General features: G+C 38.9%; 2 protein-coding genes across 3 annotated transcripts; both read right to left on the bottom strand.

The window, feature by feature from the left end:
• Positions 1-1,042: 1,042 nt before the first annotated feature.
• pkp1b (plakophilin 1b) lies at positions 1,043-11,196 on the bottom strand. The gene is made up of 13 exons (XM_054617682.1): positions 10,995-11,196; positions 9,112-9,212; positions 7,709-8,136; positions 7,440-7,581; positions 6,313-6,520; positions 5,840-6,008; positions 4,265-4,382; positions 3,374-3,550; positions 2,571-2,741; positions 2,177-2,330; positions 1,759-1,945; positions 1,526-1,610; positions 1,043-1,117 (listed from the first exon to the last, which is right to left on the bottom strand). Exons 1-13 carry the CDS (start codon positions 11,179-11,181, stop codon positions 1,043-1,045), a joined length of 2,202 nt encoding a protein of 733 aa, XP_054473657.1. The 5' UTR covers positions 11,182-11,196.
• Positions 11,197-14,254: 3,058 nt separating this feature from the next.
• Positions 14,255-22,509, bottom strand: smpd2b (sphingomyelin phosphodiesterase 2b). Of its 2 annotated transcripts, XM_054617018.1 has the most exons (12): positions 22,245-22,509; positions 21,797-21,905; positions 20,286-20,401; positions 20,091-20,187; positions 19,822-19,898; positions 19,300-19,393; positions 18,197-18,286; positions 18,023-18,105; positions 17,664-17,796; positions 16,858-16,962; positions 16,557-16,740; positions 14,255-15,711 (listed from the first exon to the last, which is right to left on the bottom strand). In XM_054617018.1, exons 3-12 carry the CDS (start codon positions 20,333-20,335, stop codon positions 15,287-15,289), a joined length of 1,338 nt encoding a protein of 445 aa, XP_054472993.1. In that variant the 5' UTR covers positions 20,336-20,401; positions 21,797-21,905; positions 22,245-22,509; the 3' UTR covers positions 14,255-15,286. The 2 variants fall into 2 exon arrangements, with proteins under 2 accessions (XP_054472993.1, XP_054472992.1); XM_054617017.1 differs by lacking the exon at positions 21,797-21,905.
• Positions 22,510-23,779: the final 1,270 nt, after the last annotated feature.

The following is a 23,779-nucleotide window of genomic DNA, read 5'->3' as shown; positions in this document are numbered from 1 at the left end:
CAGCCTTGATGTGAGCTCACTGTATTACCAGTCCTCTATAAATAACCGAGAATTCTGCACATAAATATATCGATGTAAAATGAGTAAAAGTGTCACACATGACCCAAGGATTCCCTCTTGGCCGTTGGCTGAATTAAGTTGTTTTAACAGTTAGGAATCAGGTGAACAATTACATAATGCACAGAGTGAAACAACAACTGCAGTGTCTGGCTCTCAGAGCTGGTTCATAAGCCTCAGAAAATAAATTATAAGGGTGGAGTAAAGTATCTGCCCAGAAGCATTTCAAACTGGCCAAAAGCCCAGAGGGGTGTGACAAGGGGTGTGACGAGACATGAGCGAGGTTTAATGAAACTCTTTATTCATGCACCAGTGACTGTGACTAATGATGGATAATTAACTCAAATTCAAGAATTTAGCAACACATTTACAGCTGGAGGAGAAGATTTCTGTCAGCTTTATTTATTACACTTTTTGGGGACATTACACATTTTTCAAGATCATGCACATACATATGAAAAAAAAGATACATCACCAACAAAAATTGTCAAATGTAAGCTCTCATCACTGCTTAAGACAAGTTCACTGTGTTTATAGCAAACGTATAAACTCCAACAGAAAATGTTCTTTGTGTTGCCTTTGTTCATTTAACATCATTACATCTTGTTATGATGTTAAAAAACAATCTCAGTGCAAAATTGAATCTTAACCCTTATGTTATTATCTAATAAAGCAAGCTCATGGCACAAGATTTCAGGCATAGACCCAAATGCTACGTTAAAAAGACATTTGAAAGCAGTTCAAACTAGAAAAGCAAACAATAGCAGTCTAAGTTGCTAACATGTTACATCTTACCCTTTCTTTCCTACAAAGAAAAATGTACATGGCTACCGTTGATGGAATCATCATGTGGATGCATGTATTAAAACTGTAAGTATTTGTGAAATTAGAAGGGATACCGCTAAGCCCTCGGCGAATGTGCAGCAGAACTTCTGGTGAGTTTCTCTGTCAAAATGACTTCCAGCCATCGGTTGAAGCTGATTCCTTAATCGACAACTTGAACCGACTTGTGTGCTGCCGTGGTGATGTCATTCACAAACGTGGACTTGTTCATCCCCTGCTGCGGGACAAATAGTAAAATGAAAATCAGTGCACCGCCTCAGTAACCGCACTGAATTTACTGTAAGTGACAAACCCGTGAAATAAACTGCACTCTGCTCATGGCTCATTTCTCGTGGACACGCTTTGAGTTGGGGTTGAAAAGAAAGTCACGATGCATCGCGCTAATGTGAGTAATGTGCAAACAAAGCTACTGAGCTACTAGATTTCCTCGACCGTATTGCTTTCAGAGCCTCGATCACACTCATTGGGCATTTCTTGAGAACCCAGCCTAATTACAGCTTTCTCCCTCCGTTTCTCACAAATACCTGAGAGAGGCGTGGACACTTTTGAGTTGAAGGTGTGAAACAGAGAGGACACACCCAAACCTCAACAGGTCTTGTCAATCGGGGTTAAGGCTTCAACTCACCTTTTTCAGGAAGCTTTGTAAATCTTTTTCTGACCACAGGTTGTAGAGAAGCACGGACGCAGCTTTGCTGGTCTTGGGTAAATATCTTAGTAGAGGGAAAATAACAGTTAAAGATCTGTTTGAACATACAAGTCAAATATAATCTCGGTGAGTCATAGTTAATACCCGTATCTTGAATGTCTGCTTCTATTCATAAGAATACATATTCTCGCTCTGCTGACGTGCAAACTTACTCTTTTAGGCTGAGAACTTTCAGGGAGTTGATCAGGTTGTTGTTCAACAGTTGCTTGCCCATCTCAGGTTCCTTCATAAGCAGGCAACGCGAAGTCTGGCAGGCCATGGCCAGTGTGTCATCAGACTCGTTTCCTTCCTTGGTGCCTGTGCTGAGGATGCCCAGGAGCTCTGGGAGGGCTTTACGACCTTCAGTATCAAGGCAAACAAAAAACCCACAGGCTGGTTAACACAAGCAAACACTTGTAAAACTGTAAATGATTGTTTAAAGGTAATGCATTTTAAGGTACTAACTCAAATGCTACAACTAGGAAGTAAAACAAAATATATATATATTTCTTAATACTATGATTAATGGTATTTATGTTTAAAACAAGCAGGTGACTTTTTTTGTCTCCTGCTTGTGACGCATGTTCTTACCTATGGCGTTCTGCAAGTTTGGGTTTTTGGTCAGGTTTCCTACCAAAGCCACTGCATTCTTCTGGATGTTGATTTTCTCTGATTTTAAAAGGGGACTGATAAATTGCAGACCATTCAGTTTCTGCACAATGGTCTGGCTCATTACACCGGCAACCTGTCAGGACAGATAACCATGCGAACTCAGGAAAACATAAAGCAGAGTGCAAGCGTATACCAAAACATGCATTTATTAGTTGACCTACAAGTTTTACTGGTGACAGAAACCTAAAATGATCATTTTTAAAACTTAAAATGATAATTGAAAGGTTATCTAAACAAGTCTCCATGAGCTACAACTGCTCAGATAATCAAGTGTAATGGTCAGCGTTTAACAGCACAACATATTTTTTCTCACAATGCTTTCGTTTGCGGTGAGGTTCTGCATGGCTCCACAACAGGCATCCTGTGTTTCTTCTTGCTGGCTGGTCCCAAGCAGAGACAGGTAACTCTGCAGAGTTTTGGAGTGGATCAGGTGACCGGCTCCACTAGGTTGTGGATCCTCAACGACCGGGAAGTCAAAGTGACGCTGGATAAGAAAGGGGGCAGAAATGGTGATTTTCACATGCACAAGCAATTTTTTGGCTAGACTAATCAATAAATTGCTTGTTTGCAGGACAATATGGAGCGATTTGGTGTGTAATGCCAAGGCAAGGGGAGATCTCTCAGTTGAGAATAGATGGATTGGCACTATTTAACTATTACTATTCTTTTTAATTACTATTTGTGTGCTGTTGATATGATGGTGAAATTAATAAATATTGTTTCCATTGAAAAAATAAAAATAATAATCTATTTAACATATAAATAAACATTCAACACACTGAAGAAAGACGTGCTTTCATTTCTAACACAAAGCAAAAGGTAACACCTACTGGAATCAGAGCACGAAGACACACACTGTCACTCTAAGCCTTTCAAAACCTAGAAAGTAATTACCGGTTAAACTGCCATAGTCTTGACACATTTAATGGACAAGTCACACTAAAGAGAAAGATTAATGACAGACATAATATATAATCTAGAGAAGACACACTGATTCTGTCTAGACAAAGTGAACACTTGTAGGAAGTGTCAAAAGGTAGTTTTCAAAGTATCCCTCTGGCCCTGTTCTACATCAGTATTTAAGTTTGTCTCTGTTGTGCACTTTCCTCGTCTCACCTCGTGCTCTGAGGATTTGCCCTGTGGACTGAAGCAGCCGATGGGGCCGGTGTCTCCCTGGCTGTGGCCCCCGTTGACAGCCTTGGCCAGCGTTGTGATCCTGCTGAACAGAGCCGGAGCCTCGGCCTCCAGCTGGAAGGTCAGGTTGTGCAGGACGCACACGCAGTTTTCCACCGACTGTTCCGACATGTAGAACAACACACAACATAAGGGCACGTGCAAGACTCAGACACAGAAAAAGTGCAATAAGGCTCAATTTTGGCTCAAATATTGTGCTGGTGATGTTCCAACTTTGTCCCAGACCTATAAATTACCAGAAATAAGAAGCGTCACTGCCTGTTGTGCAGAAAGATATTTAGCCACTAATTAAGCTATAATAATAGATAGGAAATTGTAGAGCACAGATACATTTTAATAACCCATTTTTGCCACAGGAAATTGATAATTACAAGAATGAGGCAAACAGATAATTTAAAGACTAAAGCAAAAACAATAAGTTGTTGCATTGAATCATTTTTTGTGTCAAATGGAGCCATTATCCTGCTCATTGGTGACAGTTTTTTAATAATCCACATCACTGTACAATATTGAGCATCAATAGCTTGACTCTTCTGTTCAAATCACGAGTCTGTAAACCTGTCTGTATGAAGGCTACATCGTGAAGTAGCTCGTTTTCTGATCAGCTGAGAACATTATGACTCATCTGGGGTTTTTGTTACAATAGAACTGCTCTGTGGAAACTACGATAGCTTCCCGCTATTATGATGAATGTTTTTTTTTTCCACGTTCCTCTTGAAGGTGTGACATGTGAAAAGAGGTGCAGAGAGACAGAGAGACAGTTTGTAGCTCTAACAGAGAGTTTGAATAAACACATTATTTTCTCCCTCTTACCTTATCATCGGGTTTTCCTGCATCCACGCAGTCTTTAACATAACTGACCATGGAGTCCACCAAACCTCGACATTTTCTCATCGCCTGCCTGTTGCTTTGCTTCGTGCTGCTTAAATTTCTGTTTAAAATTAAATTACATTACAGTCATTTAGCAGACGCTTTTATCCAAAGCGACTTACAATCAGTAGTATATTACATATCATTCACCCATTCACACACTGATGACAGGCTACCATCAAGGTGCCACCATCAGACTCTAACTAACATTCATGCAACATCCAGTCCACACCGATGGCAAGCCTTCAGGAGCAACTTGGGGTTAAGTGTCTTGCCCAAGGACACATCGACTGCCGAAGCCAGGTATCGAACCACCGACCCTCTGATTGGAGAACTACCTTGCTCTCCACTACGCCACAGCCGAAAAATCACACATTAAAAAATGTTAATATACATGAAACATTATTATTTTTTATTAGTATTTTCTTGTCAGTTGGTGTGTAAATGTAGAACAAGCACAGCGGCATTTACTGTTCGGATTTAATAAAGCCTTGCAGCAATGCAGCGATTTAATTGTCTGACACTAATTTCGCCTTGCCTTGAAGGTAAACAGTAGTAATCTAGTTCATTCAAAGGAAAACAATAAAACAAGTCAAGTCAAACAACTACAGCTTTCCCAGAATGATACGGGAAGTGAGTCAATGTTCTACACGAGAGCCGTGTGTTTGCTGATGCAGTACGATAACTGACTGACATCCTAATATCACCTGTGACTGCGGTTTGAATGATGGTGATGTTGTACATTTACACTCAAAAGAACAAGTATTAGAAACGCCTTCAGACTCTGCAGCCTGACTCTCCTGCAGCTCTTTCTTTTTAAAGCATCAACTTTGACATAAAAAAAGCTTCTTTTTAGGTGCAGACAAGCTTGGAAAGTTTTGGAAAGTCAATGAAGGCATGAAAGGAATAAAGTTTTGCACAGCACGGAAATAATTAAAATCAGTGGAGACACATGAAGATCAGTATAATGCAACCCATGCAATCTCAATACAGTTTTACTCTAACATTACAAACTGTATCCTCAAAAATGACCTTAAAGTTCAGTCAACATCTCTGAAGACAGGGCTGGTGTTTCAAAAGAAATTAGTTTTACCCAAGTGTACCTAATAAACTAGCAGCTGAGTGTCTTATTGTCTTATTGTGATGATATTCATATCTTAGAAATAATTAGATGTATTTTTCACACAGGTGACTTAATAACAACCTTCTACTGTGTTGCTCAAAGGGCGGGGTCGAATATTAAATCAATTACATCAATATACTATTGATTTATCGTGGTTCCAGTTTGCAAGTCACGTTCACCCCGCCCTTTGTAAAAACACAGCGGATTGAGAGCTTGCCACCAAGAGTAGTAGTATTAAAAGCAGTAAAAACAACTGCTATTAGTAAGCTATGTCATGTATATATATATATATTAATGTGTCTACTAATTGGTCCGATTGGAACCTGAGCCTCATGACAGATAAAGCAAACACACACTGGGGTGATATCAGGTGCTCGGCTGGATCTTAAGCTTGCCTTAGACATCCGGTGGCGTTGAAGAAGACCTCAGGGTCCTGGCTGTTACTGCTGCTCCGGTCTGGACCTGTTGTGTACGGCAGGATCGCACGCTCCATTAAGACTGGCAGAGCACTCTTCAGCAGGTCTGGCTTCAAGCTTTCTACTGAGGACAAATTCCACAGGAGACCTGGAAGGAAAATGAAAAACCTCAGTTGTTTGCATGGCACGTCAAACAAATATTCATTCACAGCCCATGGGAAAAATATTTAGCTATTCTGTCAGATTGTAATTACAGGAGGACTTGATTTGTTATGCTACACACAAGTGGCTCCCTGTATGACTTGTTTGCATGGATAGGTGTGTGTGTGTGTGTGTGTGTGTGTGTGTGTGTGTGTGTGTGTGTGTGTGTGTGTGTGTGTGTGTGTGTGTGTGTGTGTGTGTGTGTGTGTGTGTGTGTGTGTGTGTACCCCTCTGTGTGGGCTAACTTGTACCTGTCAGCTGTTTCTGTATCTCGACAGAGTCCGTATCTCTGAGCAGAGCCGTGGCCTCCGTGATGCCGCCCGAGTGATGGATCTTTTCCTTGTTATCGTTGCTCTTAAAGGACAGGTTACGGAGGGCGGCCGAGGCTGTCTGGCTGACCTGGGAGCTGGAGCTGCGCAGCAGACCCACCAAAGGATGGATCCCTTTGAGCTTCAACACCTGCGAGACAGGAGGGCTTCGGAAGTTAGCACAGTAATAATTTACCACATCAAAATGATTGGGACCCTTTATTTTTTATGATGGATTAAAATGAGTTGAATAATACTCCAAGTCAGCAACAAAGGCTGAAATACAAACGGGGGAAACCGAGCCACGGTCAAGGACTTGAAGGACGTCCAAAAAACCCATGTTTACTGCATGTTAAAGATATAATCCTTAAAGGGACAGTTCATCTTTAAATTCAAAATACAAATGTTTCCTCTTACCTGTAGTGCTTTTTATCACTCTGATTCTGATTTTGATCTCGTTATGGTGTGAGTTGCCTTGTTTGGGAGATATAGGCTGTTGACATGTCGGCCTTCTCTCAAACACAACAGCACCATGTGGCACTCGGCAAAGTCTCTTTTAAGCAATCATTACCCGGTTACTTAAGATAATCCACAGACCTTGTTGTGAACAGTTTCATGTAAGAACTATTTTTTTTCAACCATAGTTTCTAGATAAAACTCACACAACAAATAGCACACTACAGGTAAGAGGGAAGATATGCATTTTTGATTTTGGGGATGAACTTCCCTCTAAGATTTGCATAAAACTAAAAGGATGAAATCAAAGGTTTTTGTTAATATTCAAATGCAGATAACAGATCCAAGGATGATTGACTGCCAGGAATGCTCACATTTGATCTCACAGGTATCAGCCATACTGTTCACCTACACAGGATCAGAGCTGTCTTAAGTTACTGCCAAGTCTTCAGTGGAGTTCTGACTGACATGGGGTGAGTGGGTAATGACTGAATGTTCATTTTGGCAGGACAGTATGTTTATGACATTCGTAAAGATCTCCACACTGAATCTCATGTGCTAAAACTCATAAGCAGTGTGTCAATAGGATATATGAAGATGACAAGACAAACCACCTCCTCTTTAGCCTTGTCGTCGATGAAGGCATTGTGCTGTATGTAGGAAGCGCCACAGTGCTGATACGTCTCATCCTCGTTGGAAAGATACTCAACAGCCTCCTTCATAGTGATATCAACAACGCCATTGTTGTTGTTTGACCTGTAAAAAAAAAAAAATACAATGTGAATGCTATTTAAACACACTGAGAGGATGCTTTAATTCATTTTTTAATTTACATATTTAATTCATATCATTTGAAATTAGGGAAAAAATATGGCGAACTAACCCAGGATCTCCTTTGCTCTTCGGAGCACTCTCAGTGACGGGAGACTTCGGGACTGTTTTGGTCACTTTAACTTGGCTGCCAATAAACTGGTTGTTTGTTTTGATCTGACCTGTGCCATTCACTGTGTGCACAGACTGCAGCTGAGGCTGGGATGCGGTGTTTGTTACAAACTGAGTGGTGACCCTCTCCGGTGTCCTGTAGGTGCCCATGGTGGAAAAGAACATCTTCGGAGGAGCCGAGCGCTGTTGCATGGAGCGCTGCCAGACCAGATCAGAGTCGCTGCGGCTGGTGTTGGCTGGACCGGCCGCCACGGAGGCGACGGGGGCGTATCCCCTCTTGGACTGATAGGTGGAAGCTGAGCTCAGCTTCACACTGGATCGATTATTGTTGATGACTGACTGACGGTTGGCGTTTTTCTCTAGGCTGAGCTGCAGAGACACAGAGCACATGTGTTTGCAATGAAAGATATATTCTTGTCTCATGAAGGCTTATTTCAGCAGCAACGAAGCAAAGAGACAGAGTGACTGGTGTAAAACTGGCGGTGGAAAGCTAAATTATGAAAGATGGTTCTTGGTGTGCAGCCATGTGGGTTTGTTATGTGACGGCTGGCAGTTTCTTTGGGAGAGGCTGGTAAACAACATATTCATGTGGAGACAGAAAGTCTGGAAACAGGTTTTTGAGGAAGAAATGGGAGAACAAATCTTTGAGCCTGTTTCTTATTATTGGTATCAGGCCGCCACAATGTGGTATACACAGGGTGGAACGAAACTGACGCAGCAAATAGTGGTGAATAAAAAAAACTTTGATATATTGGAAGTTATAAGTCAGTTGTAATTCGCACAGACCTGGGAAGGATCTTAAAAATACAGAAAGAAATTATAAACTTTTTAGATTGTCTTATTTTATTTTTCAAGTTGAATTAATTCAGTTTAAAGTTGAAATAATTATTTGATTGATTGATTGATGAGCCAGTTAGTCAGTTTGAAAAAAATTATATCTGCAACAGTTTTTCATAATATGTTTTTGCCTTTTTAAGCACAAATGCCAAATATTGGCTGGTTACATTTCTTTAAATGTGAGTAATTGTCTCTGTCATTTATTATACATATTAAATAAAATATGTTTGGGTTTTCGAAAGTTATTTGGACAAAACAAGCTCTTTGCATCTTGGCCCTGATCTAAATCCAATATATCTCATGGTGTTTAAAATTAAAAATAATAAAAATTCAAAGACATTAGGTTCTAAATAAGATCAATACCAGCTTTACAAAACACTGTGTAATGTCTGCAGTCTTGTTAAATGAGATCTCTGATTAAAAACCCTCAGTGGTAGCTGCGGCCCTGCCCTCTATGACTAACAATAAAGATAAACAAATAAAATAAAGATAAGCTCCATTACTTACAGATTTAGAAATGCCATTCCCGAAGAAGAGGGCTCCATTAGACGCGTTGGACTGTGACTGTGACTTTGAAGTGTCTATGAAAACGAAGTCATACAGAGGAGCTGAGGAGACACGAGGAGGGTTATCAGCTGATATCATATCACACAGTTCATCCACGAGATCAATGTATTCAATTTATGTCTATTGTTTAAGGAAACAGAAAACAATCAGCTGGCGGCAAGTCTGATCTTTGGTTTATACTTAATGACAATAGTGTTCATTTGGTAATAAAAGAGGAATTCAAGACGGTATATCATTACTGCTCTTATCTAATCTTAATTTCTTCCATCATTAATCTGCTTACTACTCTTATTATATGACTCTTTTATATCAGATGATATTGAATGTGTTGTAACTCTGTTGTTCATTCTGTACACATGCCATCTATTGCATATCTATTAGTTTCTTCTTTTTTTTTTCTCCCTGTTAAAGGTTTTTTGGGGTGGAGTTTCTTTCCTGTTCCAATGGGAGGGTCCCGGGACAGAAGATGTCATATGTGTACACATTGTAAAGCCCTCTGAGGCAAATTTATCATTTTTGGCTATACAGAATAAATTGAATTGAATTAAACAATTAAACATGAGAGGTAAGAACACTTAAGACTGGTAGACAACAGGAAACAGAGGGTCCAAAGTTGAAACATACGAGGGAAGGTATAGATTATTGCTTAATATACCTGAAAAGGTCACACTGACAATCTTATTTTGATATTCAGCATTATTTGTTGTCGTTGTCCAATCAATAATCACTTGTATCATATATTTATATGGAACATTTGATTAAAAAGAAATCCGGGTATGGTGGACATTCAAATATGATTAACTAAATATACTCTTGTTATTCTGATGTAAATTGTTTCATCCCATAGACAGATACAGACTGGTCTCAGGTTTCTTTTTAATTTATTTTCTTTCTCCTGTAGGTCACTTAATGCAATTTAGAGACGCATAGGCCACCACCCAAACAATGAATTAAAAAATACTGAGTCCACAATCAGCCCCACGCCCCAATAAACCACCATAAACATTTGACCACAAACCAAAAAGGGGGCCCTAAAAATGGTTCAATTATAAAGTTGTGTAATTACTGTTCATATTTTACATACTCGGCTCAATGTTCAGCTACACTTCCGGTAAATATAATCTCCTGACATTTAAGTCTAAAAGGTTTCTCAAAGTCTTCTCCAATCTGCCAGAGGGGCTGACATGAAAACTTCCCCTAGGCTGTAAAAAGTCTCTAAACCTTTTCACAGAGATAGATAAACAACAAGCAGATGGCACTAGATAAGGAGCAACAGGTGAAACTGGTTGACATGACATCAGTGCCCTGCAGGGCCGTAGACACATTATTGTTGAGAAATAAACAATCATGAGTCACAGTCCCCCATGAATATGTGAAAAAATGTTAAGTCTTGCCACATTTTGGCAGTTATTGTAAATAGTATTGTAAATTAGCTTTTGAATTATAACGATCTGCACATGTTATTCAAATGCAGCAGCTCTTTAAAAGGAACAATTTCCCTAAAAAGCAACTGCCGCAACAAGAGCTTTGTCTCTGTTTGCTCTCAACTCATCTAATTATTCCCAGATTGCATCAACATTTCTAGACAAAAAAAAAACTCCTAGAAAATTATGGAAATTTTCTACAACTCATAACAGGTTTATTTCCAAACATAAGGGGTCTAAATGGAGGTTTTACACTCTGACTCCTGGAGGGTAAAGCCATCACAGTGATCATCCACAGTAATCATAATAAAAGTTGTTGTTTTTATATTATTGTATACTGTACAACTATCTTTAGTCTTGGTGTTGTGTGCAGGGCTCTGGAGTACTGGCTGCTCTTACATGTTGGAGATAAAGAAGTGGATCCGCTCCTGCTGCTGGACGTCCTGGACTTGGTCCTCCGGATAGTCTGCACTTGTTCCAGGACTCGCTGTTGTCCTGACCGGTACTGGTGGACGGACGGCAGGGCCAGAGACGTGTCGTCCACATTGCCGATGGAAATGGCCGATTTCATGGGATCCAGACTCATTTTTGTTTATTTTTACAACTGTCCGGGTGGTCCCAAAAAAAAAAAGCATCCAGACGAGGACCGTGAATGAACTCGTTTAACTGTGTTTAACTGAGTGTTAAAGTGTCGGGAGGTGCCAGAGGATAGGAGCGCACCTTGCCCTGCCCACCACGAGACCGCGCCCAGGCACACAATGCAGGCTGTGAAGAACACTTTCTCCTGCTCGTCTTCACACACACATTGTCTGTGTAGTTGTATAGTATGTGTATTTATTGTCTGTGTCTGTGTAGTTGTATAGTATGTGTATTTATTGTCTGTGTAGTTGTATAGTATGTGTATTTATTGTCTGTGTCTGTGTAGTTGTATAGTATGTGTATTTATTGTCTGTGTAGTTGTATAGTATGTGTATTTATTGTCTGTGTAGTTGTATAGTATGTGTATTTATTGTCTGTGTAGTTGTATAGTATGTGTATTTATTGTCTGTGTAGTTGTATAGTATGTGTATTTATTGTCTGTGTAGTTGTATAGTATGTGTATTTATTGTCTGTGTAGTTGTATAGTATGTGTATTTATTGTCATTTATTGTCTGTGTAGTTGTATAGTATGTGTATTTATTGTCTGTGTAGTTGTATAGTATGTGTATTTATTGTCTGTGTAGTTGTATAGTATGTGTATTTATTGTCTGTGTAGTTGTATAGTATGTGTATTTATTGTCTGTGTAGTTGTATAGTATGTGTCTGTGTAGTTGTATAGTATGTGTATTTATTGTCTGTGTAGTTGTATAGTATGTGTATTTATTGTCTGTGTCTGTGTAGTTGTATAGTATGTGTATTTATTGTCTGTGTAGTTGTATAGTATGTGTATTTATTTATTGTCTGTGTAGTTGTATAGTATGTGTATTTATTGTCTGTGTAGTTGTATAGTATGTGTATTTATTGTCTGTGTAGTTGTATAGTATGTGTATTTATTGTCTGTGTCTGTGTAGTTGTATAGTATGTGTATTTATTGTCTGTGTAGTTGTATAGTATGTGTATTTATTGTCTGTGTAGTTGTATAGTATGTGTATTTATTGTCTGTGTAGTTGTATAGTATGTGTATTTATTGTCTGTGTAGTTGTATAGTATGTGTATTTATTGTCTGTGTCTGTGTAGTTGTATAGTATGTGTATTTATTGTCTGTGTAGTTGTATAGTATGTGTATTTATTGTCTGTGTAGTTGTATAGTATGTGTATTTATTGTCTGTGTAGTTGTATAGTATGTGTATTTATTGTCTGTGTCTGTGTAGTTGAGCTGCTGCAACACTTGAATTCCCCCATGGGGATCAATAAAGGAATATAACATACCTCTCTCCATCATGGAGGACGTGACCTATTCTCCACTGACAAACAGAAGTAAGAAAAAGTGACCATCCGCTCGAGCAGAATGAAAGGTTTTAGAAACCTACTTTCACTTGAGAGTTTCTATCCTGTGTAAGACATAATAACATATCACTAACACTAACAAAAAAAGTCCAGTCCTTCAAAATGTTACTAATTAAGAGTACTGAAGTATTATAAGTAAATCTACAGAACATACTGGTTTACTATTTTTTTTTCTTTTTTTTAATATGACATAACTAGATAGCTATCAATGCTATGTACTATTTTCCTGCTGTAGCTGGTTGAGGTGGAGATACTTTACTTTAAATACTATGTCATTTAGTACAGTGGTTCCCAAACCAGAGATAAATCTAAATAAAACGATTGATAATTAATGGAGCAGGGACAAGAAAAAAGTAATACACTAATAGGAATTCAGTTCTTGGATTTTCTTTTTTTTGGGGTGCAGTTATTGTATAATGTTAGTGCTTTGGGACTTGACAGTCATTAAACAGTTATTTAACCCAGTAATGATGTCGTTTCATGTAAAATCTGAAGCTGAAAAGAAACTAAATCTGTGAAATCAATGTACAGTAGTGCAGTAAAAAATAAGTTCCTCCTAAATTTAGGGCAGTACAAGTAAAAAGTATTTAATTTATTAATTTTACAGTAAATATACTAAGATACTTTCCACCCCTATATATTTTATTAGAACACTCTGAGGGCCAGTTTGCTTACGGAGTACCTCTACTTTTAATGTATAATTTTTTAGTCATAAAATTTAAATATAGGCTACGACAGCCACAATCAGTCACTTTAACTACCAGTTATCAAACAAAATGTCACAAAAGCAACTCACAAATCAGACTACATTAGGACAGATAGGTGATAAAGAACACTAGAGGCTGAAATGTAGATCATAATCACGCTACTAAATCAAAGTTCAGACCTGTTCACAGTGCGTGCTATTCCTCCTTACCTGCAACGACTGCAGGAGTTGGAAAATGATGCCATCACATGACAGTGCTGAGGCCTACTCGGCCGAAAATATCACTTAAATATCATGCAAGAAAAATAATAAGACTTTTATTGAAAATGCATGAGTTAAAGTAGGAAAAACAAACAATATATACTTACTGAAGTTTGAAAGGCCAGGGTTGCACAAGGGATGGGTGGCATATACTGAGTATTTCACCCCAACAACCCTTCATTTAAATCCTGTTCAGTGTACACCACTTCATTATTCTCTCCTTTCATAAAACAAAACATCAATCTTCTGTGAAAATCCAAAGACTGATTTCTGTTTGTGCAAAAAAGACCTAGCGTCAAGTTTATTTGCATGCATTAGGTGTTGTGTAGCCTGATTTGCCTTCAGCATATGTATTCATTTGTGTTTATGGGTTGTGTCATGCAATCTGAAATCCCTTTGTAACCCTGACCCTAGATTTATTGGCGTTCTTAACCGCGGCACCTTTACTGTAGGTAATGGCACTGTTATGGATTTTTTTTTTTTTTTTTTTTAAATATGTACCACACCCATGGGTGCTATTGCCCTGAAGGTGTGCCTGTACCAGCTGGCAAGTGCAATCTGGTAAATATCTCTCCTATGCTTCACCATTTGTCTTGTAATTACTGGTGAAAAGCCAGTTTGGTGTTCCCCAGTCACATGTACTTACATTGCTCTCTAGTGGTGAATGTGAAACCCATCAGACAGAAGTCAGGCAGTAAGAGTGAAACATCTTTATTATTGCTTTCATAATCATGCCCATCACAATTTACAATTGGAATGAACATCAGGTGTTTTTTAAAATCTATATCCTTTACCAAATTAAGAACTATTGAGTGCTTTTTCAACATCGTGGTGAGATAATGAACTTTAAAAAAGATCAGTCATTGTTAGGCTTTTGGTGTGTCATAATACTGTTTTATAGCCATCTAGATTATTAAGTTATGTCCTATCTTACATAAAAGGAAGTGGTTCATCGGGTTAGTCAACTAAGTGCACTGCACACTTTCTGCTACACCTTTTCTACAGTACTAAAAACATCATGTACTAACATGATGATACATAAAGATGCTTTCCGGTGCAAGACAGTGAACATGAGAAATGCTGATAAAGTTTGTCCCTTTCCCCTCAATACTAAACTGAGAATACTTAACTGGTGCATGGGATTGTTGTTTTTAAATGCCACAGGAAGCCACAACAATCTGTCCTTCAGAGAAAAAAATGTTACTGACAATTATGTAAAAACTTCAATGTCCAGAGTGCTTATTTCTTCTGTACATTGGAGACCACAGTGCTTCTATCTGAAAGTAAATCAGCCAACCGTCTGGACCTACGAGGATTGTGGTCGAGTCATGAAAAGGGGAACATGAAAATAAGAAAAAGAAACAACTGGTCCCGCTGAAACTGGTGGGTGGAATGCAGGTCCGACTTAGGTTTGAGATACATAGAAGGTCTCCTTTAAGACCTTAAAGAACAGCAGTAGCACAGACAGTAAAATACTATGTTACAGAGAGTGTGTTTGTTGAGGTGCATTAAGGGTAATCTAATCTGAAGACGAGTATATAAAATGTACAAAAAAGATCAAAGCATGTGTCCTGCACTACTTTCAGAAACGTTCTTTGGAAACTCATTCTGCGGTGCAAATCTAAACCTCCACAGCATATAACACATTCACAGGGTAAACCTCTCCTCAAACATCCACCTTAAAGCTCACTTCAAGGGGTTTCTTTCCGTGAGCCCACATTCCCGTCCTGCTCCCGTTCTATTCCTCCGGGTTGAGGGCGCTGGGCTCGTGACCCTCTGGGGGTTTCCGTTGGGCGTTGTGGGGCTGAGCCAGAGGGAAACCCCTGAGCTTCTCTTGCAGGCTTCCTACAGCCAGCCTCATCTGGTCTTCGGCCCCCTGAAGAGATTTCACCTCCATGGAGTAGAAGACGTACAGCAGACCGGTGGCGAGCAGGATGGCGAAGCACAACGCAGCCAGCAGGTAGAAGGAGGTGCGAGGGAAGGGCTGCTCTGCTCCCAGAGCCAACCAGGGCACGGCGGCGATGGCCAGCTCCAGAAACAGCAGAGCCAGCCCCATCACGCCGGTGCGTGTTGCTGTGTAGCGCCTCCTCTCAGCGCAGTGCAGGCCCACTTTCACCTCAGTACGCGCCTCTGTCACGATGTCCACCAACTCAGCCACATTCCCTATAGACGTGAAAGGGAGAAAAGAGAAGGAGAGTGAAAAATAGAAAAAGAAGTCTACCGCCATGCTAGCAGCTCTGGGAGGCTGTGTTTAGGCTCCATTCAAACAGCATTAACATTGCAATATAACATTAAATATTCAATGTGCTCCTTGTTAATTAAAACTCATCGTTGCAGAGGGCAATTTCAGTTTTAACGCTACAACAAGGAACTTTCATTTTGTGTTGATTTTGGCGGCCCCTGTGGACAAACGTTGTAGTGTTTCCAAACACCAGATTCCCTTTAGAAAACCTCTCATTGCACTGCAGCAGGAATTTTGCATGAATTCCAACGTGGCATCAAGGACAAGCATTAATAATTACTAAATAAAAATAGACAATCTAGTCACTGATTGTCTTGTTTACATGTGGGTCATATAGAGGCATAAGTATTATATTGTGACCGTGTCATAACCAGTTGAAAGTTCCTTCTTTAACCATGAAGCTATTACAGGATGTGTTCTGGAACAGACATGGACATTTTGCAAGACTGAACAAAGTAGATTCCGGTACCTGTGACTGACATTAACGGAACCTTTCTGAATTGCTTTTAGGGGATCTTTATGGGCTCTCCTGACAACTTTATTTTCCCGTCTTTTTATTGGTTCCCAAATAGACCTAAAGATATGTTGGTGTTAACATATTTCCAATTGATGGGATTAGCAGTTATTACAATTCACCCTGAGGGAACCATGAACGGCACAGCAGCCCACCCGTAACTGTTGATGTACATCAGTCTGGACCAAAGCGATCGACCGACACTGGCGTCACTAGAGCCACTCAGCTAGCACGGTGGCTGAGCACACATACCTGCAGCAGAGTCCTGATTCTTTGATGTTCTTTGCCTGCCACTTTCAGCCTCAGTTGGAGTGTGTGGCTCCAGTCTTAATCCAGCGTTCAGAGCCTCGTGGTCGGAGTACGGGAATGGATGGTCAGGGACGGAGCCTTTGGTGGTTGACATGAAATCACAATAAACGTCCGTTTTGGAAGATCCCTGAGAATAAAAAAAGAAAGAAAGGAGAAATGGTTTGGGGGGTCAAAACGCATCGCAAATTCATTTGATGACTCAAATATCTTGACGTGAAAGTGACGGGATACACATTTCACCCACCTTGAACAGGATGTAGTCGATTCGAATTCCTTTCTCAAAGGGACCAAGCTCATTTTTACCGATAAAAGGGTTGTCAGCTATTAAAGTCATGCCATCCTCACATCCCTGAAAAATATATTTTTTATAACATTTATTAAAAACAAAATACAAGTTAAAGTAAAATAAAATTTTACAACCTGACTCTTGTTTTCATAGTCTTGACCCATAATTTCTATATGTCAGTTATGATGACATATAACTTGCCATCTGAATGCCAGAGATATGGGGCCAAAATGACTCTGCTCGATACAGCTTTACAATTTTGCAGAACTACTTTCTGACCAAGAAATGTGTCATGGATGATAATACCAGATGTCTAAGGTATGGTCACTTTACTTTTACTTCCACAGAAATGTTTTAGAGAATGCTAAATTAAGGACTTGTTAGCCATCCGTGCTGTTTTAGAGCTGTCTACGACTGTTATTCCTTATAAAACGTAAAAAGTTAAACGTTATCATATCCAATACAAATTATGGCCCAAACTGCAAGAATAAGATCCACATTAGAAAGCTTAATTTTCCTTTACTTGATATTAAAGTAAAGTATGGTATCAGGATAAACAACGCTATTATCGTTGTTGTCACTAATGGGGCTGAACTATTTTGAAAAAAAGATTTAATTGCAATTATTTTTAAATGTTTTCTTAAGTTTGTAGAATATAAAGTGTAGGTCAGGATATCTCTGCAGCATGACAATATTTAATAAAAAATTAAAAAATGGTACTTTGACATTTTGTCTTTAACAAATATTGCGATTGAACTACCTACGTCAAATTTAGCAGTTTCTAAATAAGAGTCTCGGAGTCCGGTGTAAGACTTCAATAGTCTGTTGCCGAGGTCCTGAGGGTGTACGTTGAGGTCCCCACCTAGAATAACCACATCTGCTCCAGCAGAGGTGTGGCTGATAGGCACAGAAAAAAAACACACTATTAGTAAGGAACACAAACAAGATGAAACTTAGTTAAAAAGTAAGTACTGAATAGGAATACTGTCAGGCACTGTAGTGTGGCTTTAAACACTTCAGTAACAGGTGAAGTTCACCCTTAGAAAATATGCAAATATCCTCCAGTGTAGACAAATAGTGGCCCGCACTCTTTGTGCAGAATCAACAAACAAAGACACACTACCGAACAAACTGCTGCAGCTCCCAGGCCTGAACCACTCGGTGAGGTAGATAAGAGTCCTTGTCTCTGCAGTACTCTGCATGCAGCTGAAATCAATACACAGAGACGGCAGCGCATTGATCAATAACTGTATTTAATACATCGGCAGGGCTGAGGACTGATGTCAGGAAACCTTACATGAGTCACGTAGACGTTTGCAGTCAGGCTGCCCAATTTTAAGACCGCCATCCCGACAGCTTTACCTCCAAACCAGTCGCCATGGTGAACCTAATTATTGGGAAAAACACAATATGTTATTAGAGACAGTTTGATAGTCTGCACAGAGAGGTTGTTACACCAGAGAATCACTTATCCACTCTCCTTTGTGGTCCGTATCTCTGGACTCTGGAATGAGCTGCTGGAGAAGCTCAGACAAGCCATCTATCTATCTTAGAGCTGCATTTATTATCTCCGCCCAGGGTAATCTTTTCAGTTCGGTTTGTTGGTTTGTTTGTCAGCAAAATTATGGAAAAACTACTGGCCCGATTTGCTGAACGGAAAAGTTTGCATTCAGGGCTTTCTGCGAGAAAGGGTTTATTTTAACAAACTCAAACATGATCTTTTCCTGAACCTAATCAAGTAAGTTAATGGCTAAACTTAAGGAGATTTCTGGCAGAAAGCCCAGAGTGCAAACTTCTTTTAGATGCAAAACTTGGTGGCAGGGTGTAGCACGGGCCAAAGAAGAACTCTTAAGTTTTGGAGCAAATCAATTATTTATTTTCGTGTGTAAATATTTAGCTGCTAAATCATAGTGTTTTGTGTACTAGGACTTTTTTATGTATCCAAATTCAAATGTGACGCAAGTTATTACTTCACCTACATTTTTTCGTTTATGATAACAAGCTTCAATTTTCATGATGTTATTTGAGTCTAAGCATTTCATATTTGGATATGTGCACATGATGATAAGGTGTCATCTTTTTTTTTTTACAAATGAATGTGTGATATTTCCAAATTAGAAGTACATAATAAATGCACAGCTGAGATTATGACACTTTAGCTAGCCACAACCATATTCAGACATAATTCTTAATGATTTTGGAAATATATACAGATATATAGAGTGGTTGTGTTTGCATATTTGCATTTCATTGGCCTCGGCAGAATTCTCTGCTCTCTCTGTTCAATTGTTCTTTATTTTAATCTTGTTTATATTTTATTACAGCGTTCATCTCTTAGTTTTATGTCTTTTATGATCACTCTGTAACCTATTGTTAGTGTCTCAGGCTCTCTAGACTCACCATGTAAGGATAACCATTCAGTGAGTAGCGATAAAGGAATGTCTCATGGATTCTGTGTTTGGAGAAAATGGCCAGGCCACTGCCGATGGCTCCACTGAAAAAAGAGAAACAGGACATGTGGGTATGTGGCATGTTCCGCACACCAGCTTCAGCAGTACGTGATTATTGTTCAAAGAAACAAGTCACATCCCTGGTTTCCGTTCAGATCTACAGTATTATGGGATGTAGAAGTGAGAACATATCTACTAGAGAAGACAGTTTTGTGAGCTGCAAAGGGGATTAGAAAGGTAGGGCCTTTGATTAAACTCAGTCTTATGCTTTGGTATGGAGGTCAAGAAAGAATTAAGCCACACAAAAGTTAATCCTTTAGGTACTGCCTAGGCTTCACTTATATTTTGGGTCTTTGGATCAATGCTTTGCAAGTACATTCTTCTGACAGAGAGACACTTCAGGAGCCTTTTGAAAATATGACAAGTACCTCGTGACTTTTAATCTTAGATTGAAAAGAGTGAAAAAAAGTACCTTTTGAAGTGATGAGAGTAAGGATGACTACAGGCAAGTTTCTTTTTCAAGGAGAGAAAGTCCTTCTCACTCCACACCTGAAAAAAATGGATATGTAACGTGGAAAGTAGAATATAGCAGCAATCTTTGCATAATTAATATTGTTGAGACGAGTTTACAAGAAGATTTATGACTTTAGGTTGATCTTCATTGCAAAAAAAAAAGTGCATGAACCGAAAAAGTCGGTAGACAATGTAACTCTATAACTCTGAAAGATTGCATCCACCAACCTCTTGCAGTAAGACAATATCATGCTCTTCCTTGCACAACATATCTCCAATCATAGCATATCGCTGAGAAATGTGTTTGCTGAGGTAGCGGATCCCCCTGGGAAAAAAAAAACCGAACGCAGTGTTTTTGTAAACGTGTATCGAGACAAAAACAACACAGTGCATTAAGAATCACTACAAACCACAGCCACTGACCAGCAGTTCAGAGAGAAGACCCGGACATTGACAGGGTCTGTGTTAGCCATGCTGGAAGATCAGAGGATCAGTAGATGATGGGAGTGTCAGATCAGGTGAGATGACTGGGACAGCTCCTAATGTGACACGTAAAAATGATTGTTGTTATTAATGAGGTCAATTTTTGTTATCTGATCCGACACACATTAGTTGGCATGTCTGAGGGCACAAAACTTTCCAATTAATACACATAAGCATTGTAATAAAACTGGAGTAATTCAGCACGGAAACACAGTTTGAGGGTTGGACGACTGGAACTTGCCGACCAAGGGTTAAAGTCACATATGACTTAGATTCCTAAACTTTATGAGCTGAAAAACCACACAGTCACAAGCCTCGATAGGAATGTGGTAAAAGACATACAAATAAAGATAAAATGTAGCGATGTAAGCACCAATAGTGCAAAGCAAGCAGATTGCAAGCCTGACTATAGTTCCAGTTCTTGGTCTTAAATAGGTTTAAGGATTCAGCAGATTTTCACCATATGTAACGGAAAACCTCGAAACAAATCTCATTTGTTCCTCTGGAATACTAGTTAAATATGTATAGACTATTAATACGATACAAAAAAAGTTTGGTATCCGTAAAGGTATAGTCAGGTCAGAAATAAGCATCTTTGTTTTGTAGTTAATATGTTGTTAACTGACCCTGGCAGGCCTAACGGTGTCATGCAGCTGAGAAGTGTTGATTCTTTCATAAAGAGACAAAGTCAAGAGGCGATTGCATTCTCTCCTTTCTCCTGGGAGAGTAACAATACACCGGCCCCCGGACAGAGTGCTGACATGGCTTTACTCTGTCTGGAGAGAGTAACGGCAAGCAGCAATGCAGTGCAAACCAAGAAGCTTTAGTGTCAAAGGAAGAACTGGATGTTAATACAGAAAAACCCAAAAAGCATACATAAAATAAACAATTTCCTTGCTACATTACATTACAGTCATTTAGCAGACGCTTTTATCCAAAGCGACTTACAGGAAGTGTATTCAACATAGGTATTCAAGAGAACTACTAGTCACCAGAAGTCATAAGTGCATCTCCTTTCTTAAACAAGCATCTTAAAGCATAAACCAGAGCAAAAGTATAGTGCAGAAGCAAATTACTACGAAGACAATAATTGCAACAGACTAATACGAATAGAATAAGTGCTACAAACTACTACGAATAGGTATGCTATTTTAAGGGTAAACATTAACCTAAAGTTGTACAAAGCATATGACTAGTAGTTCTCTTGAATACCTACAGTGGGAACGGAAAGTATTCAGACCCCTTTAAATTTTTCACTCTGTTTCATTGCAGCCATTTGCTAAAATCGAAAAAGTTAATTTTTTTCGCATTAATGTACACTCAGCAACCCACCTTGACAGAAAAAACCAGAAATGTAGAATTTTTTGCAAATTTATTAAAAAAGAAAAACTGAAATATCACATGGTCATAAGTATTCAGACCCTTTGCTGTGACACTCATATTTAACTCACATGCTGTCCATTTCTTCTGATCCTCCTTGAGATGGTTCTACTCCTTCATTGGAGTCCAGCTGTGTTTAATTAAACTGATTGGACTTGATTAGGAAAGGCACACACCTGTCTAGTGAAAAATTTAAAAGGGGTCTGAATACTTTCCGTACCCACTGTATGTTGAATACACTCATTGTAAGCTGCTAAATGACTGTAATGTAATGTAATGTAATGCATATGTCTGTGTTTACCCATAGAGAAGTGTATAGACAGTACATGTTGTAGCTTATATTACATGTTAACCTTAATGCAACCAACACTGGACTTTAACCCAAAAATGTGGTAACACTTACTGACACTATTTGCAAAATATGACAAATACCCCGGATGTAGCACATGAAAAATCACTCCAGATGAATAAGTTACATGTGGCCCCAAAATCCTGGTTGTCTGGTGGTGTTCAACTCACCTATCGAACCTGATGACGTCAGCGGAAGTGAACTGGACCGCTGGACCGCTCACTGTGCCGCTATGTTAGTTTAGCTCCGGAGATAAAAAAAAAACACTTCCTTGAAGCGCGCCAGCTGGTCAACTATGACTGAAATACTAGTTAATTATTACCCAAGTCGGTTGGCCATCATCTCCAGAACACTAACTGAGCGCAGTTTAGAAATCACCATCGCTATGTGCTGTTCCTTCCAGCGCAAAGTCAGCTGGGATGAAAAGTATTTGTGCTGGACTTCCGGTTGTATTTTTTTTTCCCCCTCCAAAATAAAACGGGAACTTGAGTCGCGTCCCTATTTCAGCGACATGGCTCCCTGAGTTACATTTTGAGTGAATTGTAACTGTAAATAAGTTAGGTTTAAAAAATATAAGAATAAGAATTTATTGTGCAAAATTTGAATTAGGAGGCTTTTCTCAAACATCCGGTTTTATTTCGCTAACTTCATTGTCGTTTCCGGTTGGAGTTTGGCAGCCGCAATTACCTCTGGGAGGTGAAGTTCTTTTAGTCAAAAAAGTTAATGCCCTATTTAAGAACAGAAGTATTATCAGATTAATGTATTTAATGTATAAAAAGTAGAAGTATTCAGTGTACAGAAAATGGACACTGTTAATAATGTATCACTTCATTTAGATAGGAAATCACGCTTTTTGTAACGGACTACAAGCCAAAGGGGTTTAATCTTATACTTCTGATGTAAAATCTTAATCTGAAAAGTAACCAGTATTGACAGTATATTTGTCAACTTAATATAGTGGAGTAAAATAAAGGATAAATAAAAAAGACCCTTTTTAACTAGTGAAGAAGAAAGTAACAGAAAATTAAATGACTCAAGTAAAGTAAGTACAAGAACCTCAAAATTGCAATCAATTAAACTACAGGACTGCACTAAATTATCTTACCTGATCATGAATTTTAACTAGAAACATTTTTATCATACTTTAACACATAGGCTCTCTATTGTGGTTTCAGTGCACCAATATCTCTGGCCTTCATGTTGCTAAACTTAAGCATCATGCAGCTACTATAAAGTATTAACTTCTATGATAAGAGCATTTGAAGCTGCAAAACAGTGGATAATTCTAATCGGGTTACAGAATTTGGTGCAACATTTGGGATCCCAGGGGCACCCTGAAATAAATGTTACACTGCACCTTCCATTCAGTGAAATGGGTAAAAAAAGAAGTACAAGCAAGATCACAAAGCTAAATTGTGAAAGCCAACACTAACATAATTAAAAGTATGTATGTAAATAAAAGTAGTTTCTATAGGTCTAAAGGTCTCTTTGATATTGAAAAGAAAAGAACCATCATGGACAAAACAAATTTAAACAAACATGTTTAATAAGTTTTCTGGGGGAAAATGGCCCCAAAGGCACCATGCGTCTCTTATTGTTAGATACATTTGTTTGATTACATAGTCCAACCTCTACTTTGAAGTATAAAATTGCAATGCACAATGGTAACAAAGACAACAGTAAACCACCTTAAACCAAAAACAAA

This window comes from Anoplopoma fimbria, chromosome 17, assembly GCF_027596085.1.
Source record: "Anoplopoma fimbria isolate UVic2021 breed Golden Eagle Sablefish chromosome 17, Afim_UVic_2022, whole genome shotgun sequence".
In the NCBI taxonomy this organism is placed as follows: Eukaryota; Metazoa; Chordata; class Actinopteri; order Perciformes; family Anoplopomatidae; genus Anoplopoma; species Anoplopoma fimbria.
Note: the sequence above shows the minus strand (reverse complement) of the source record. Positions and strands in the feature narration are given on the sequence as shown.

What these genes read in the sequence shown, in the direction of transcription:
- pkp1b (XM_054617682.1), bottom strand. Translation starts at nt 11,181, where the DNA reads ATGAGTCTGGATCCCATGAAATCGGCCATTTCCATCGGCAATGTGGAC. An exon ending in AACGCCACCGGATGTCTAAG is followed by an intron (nt 4,383 to 5,839) that starts GCAAGCTTAAGA and finishes AATTTTAAACAG; the next exon opens with AAATTTAAGCAGCACGAAGC. An exon ending in TCACCGCAAACGAAAGCATT is followed by an intron (nt 2,331 to 2,570) that starts GTGAGAAAAAAT and finishes CTGTCCTGACAG; the next exon opens with GTTGCCGGTGTAATGAGCCA.
- smpd2b (XM_054617018.1), bottom strand. Translation starts at nt 20,335, where the DNA reads ATGGCTAACACAGACCCTGTCAATGTCCGGGTCTTCTCTCTGAACTGC. An exon ending in GTCTTCTCTCTGAACTGCTG is followed by an intron (nt 20,188 to 20,285) that starts GTCAGTGGCTGT and finishes TTTTTTTCCCAG; the next exon opens with GGGGATCCGCTACCTCAGCA. An exon ending in ATATTGTCTTACTGCAAGAG is followed by an intron (nt 19,899 to 20,090) that starts GTTGGTGGATGC and finishes CATTTTTTTCAG; the next exon opens with GTGTGGAGTGAGAAGGACTT.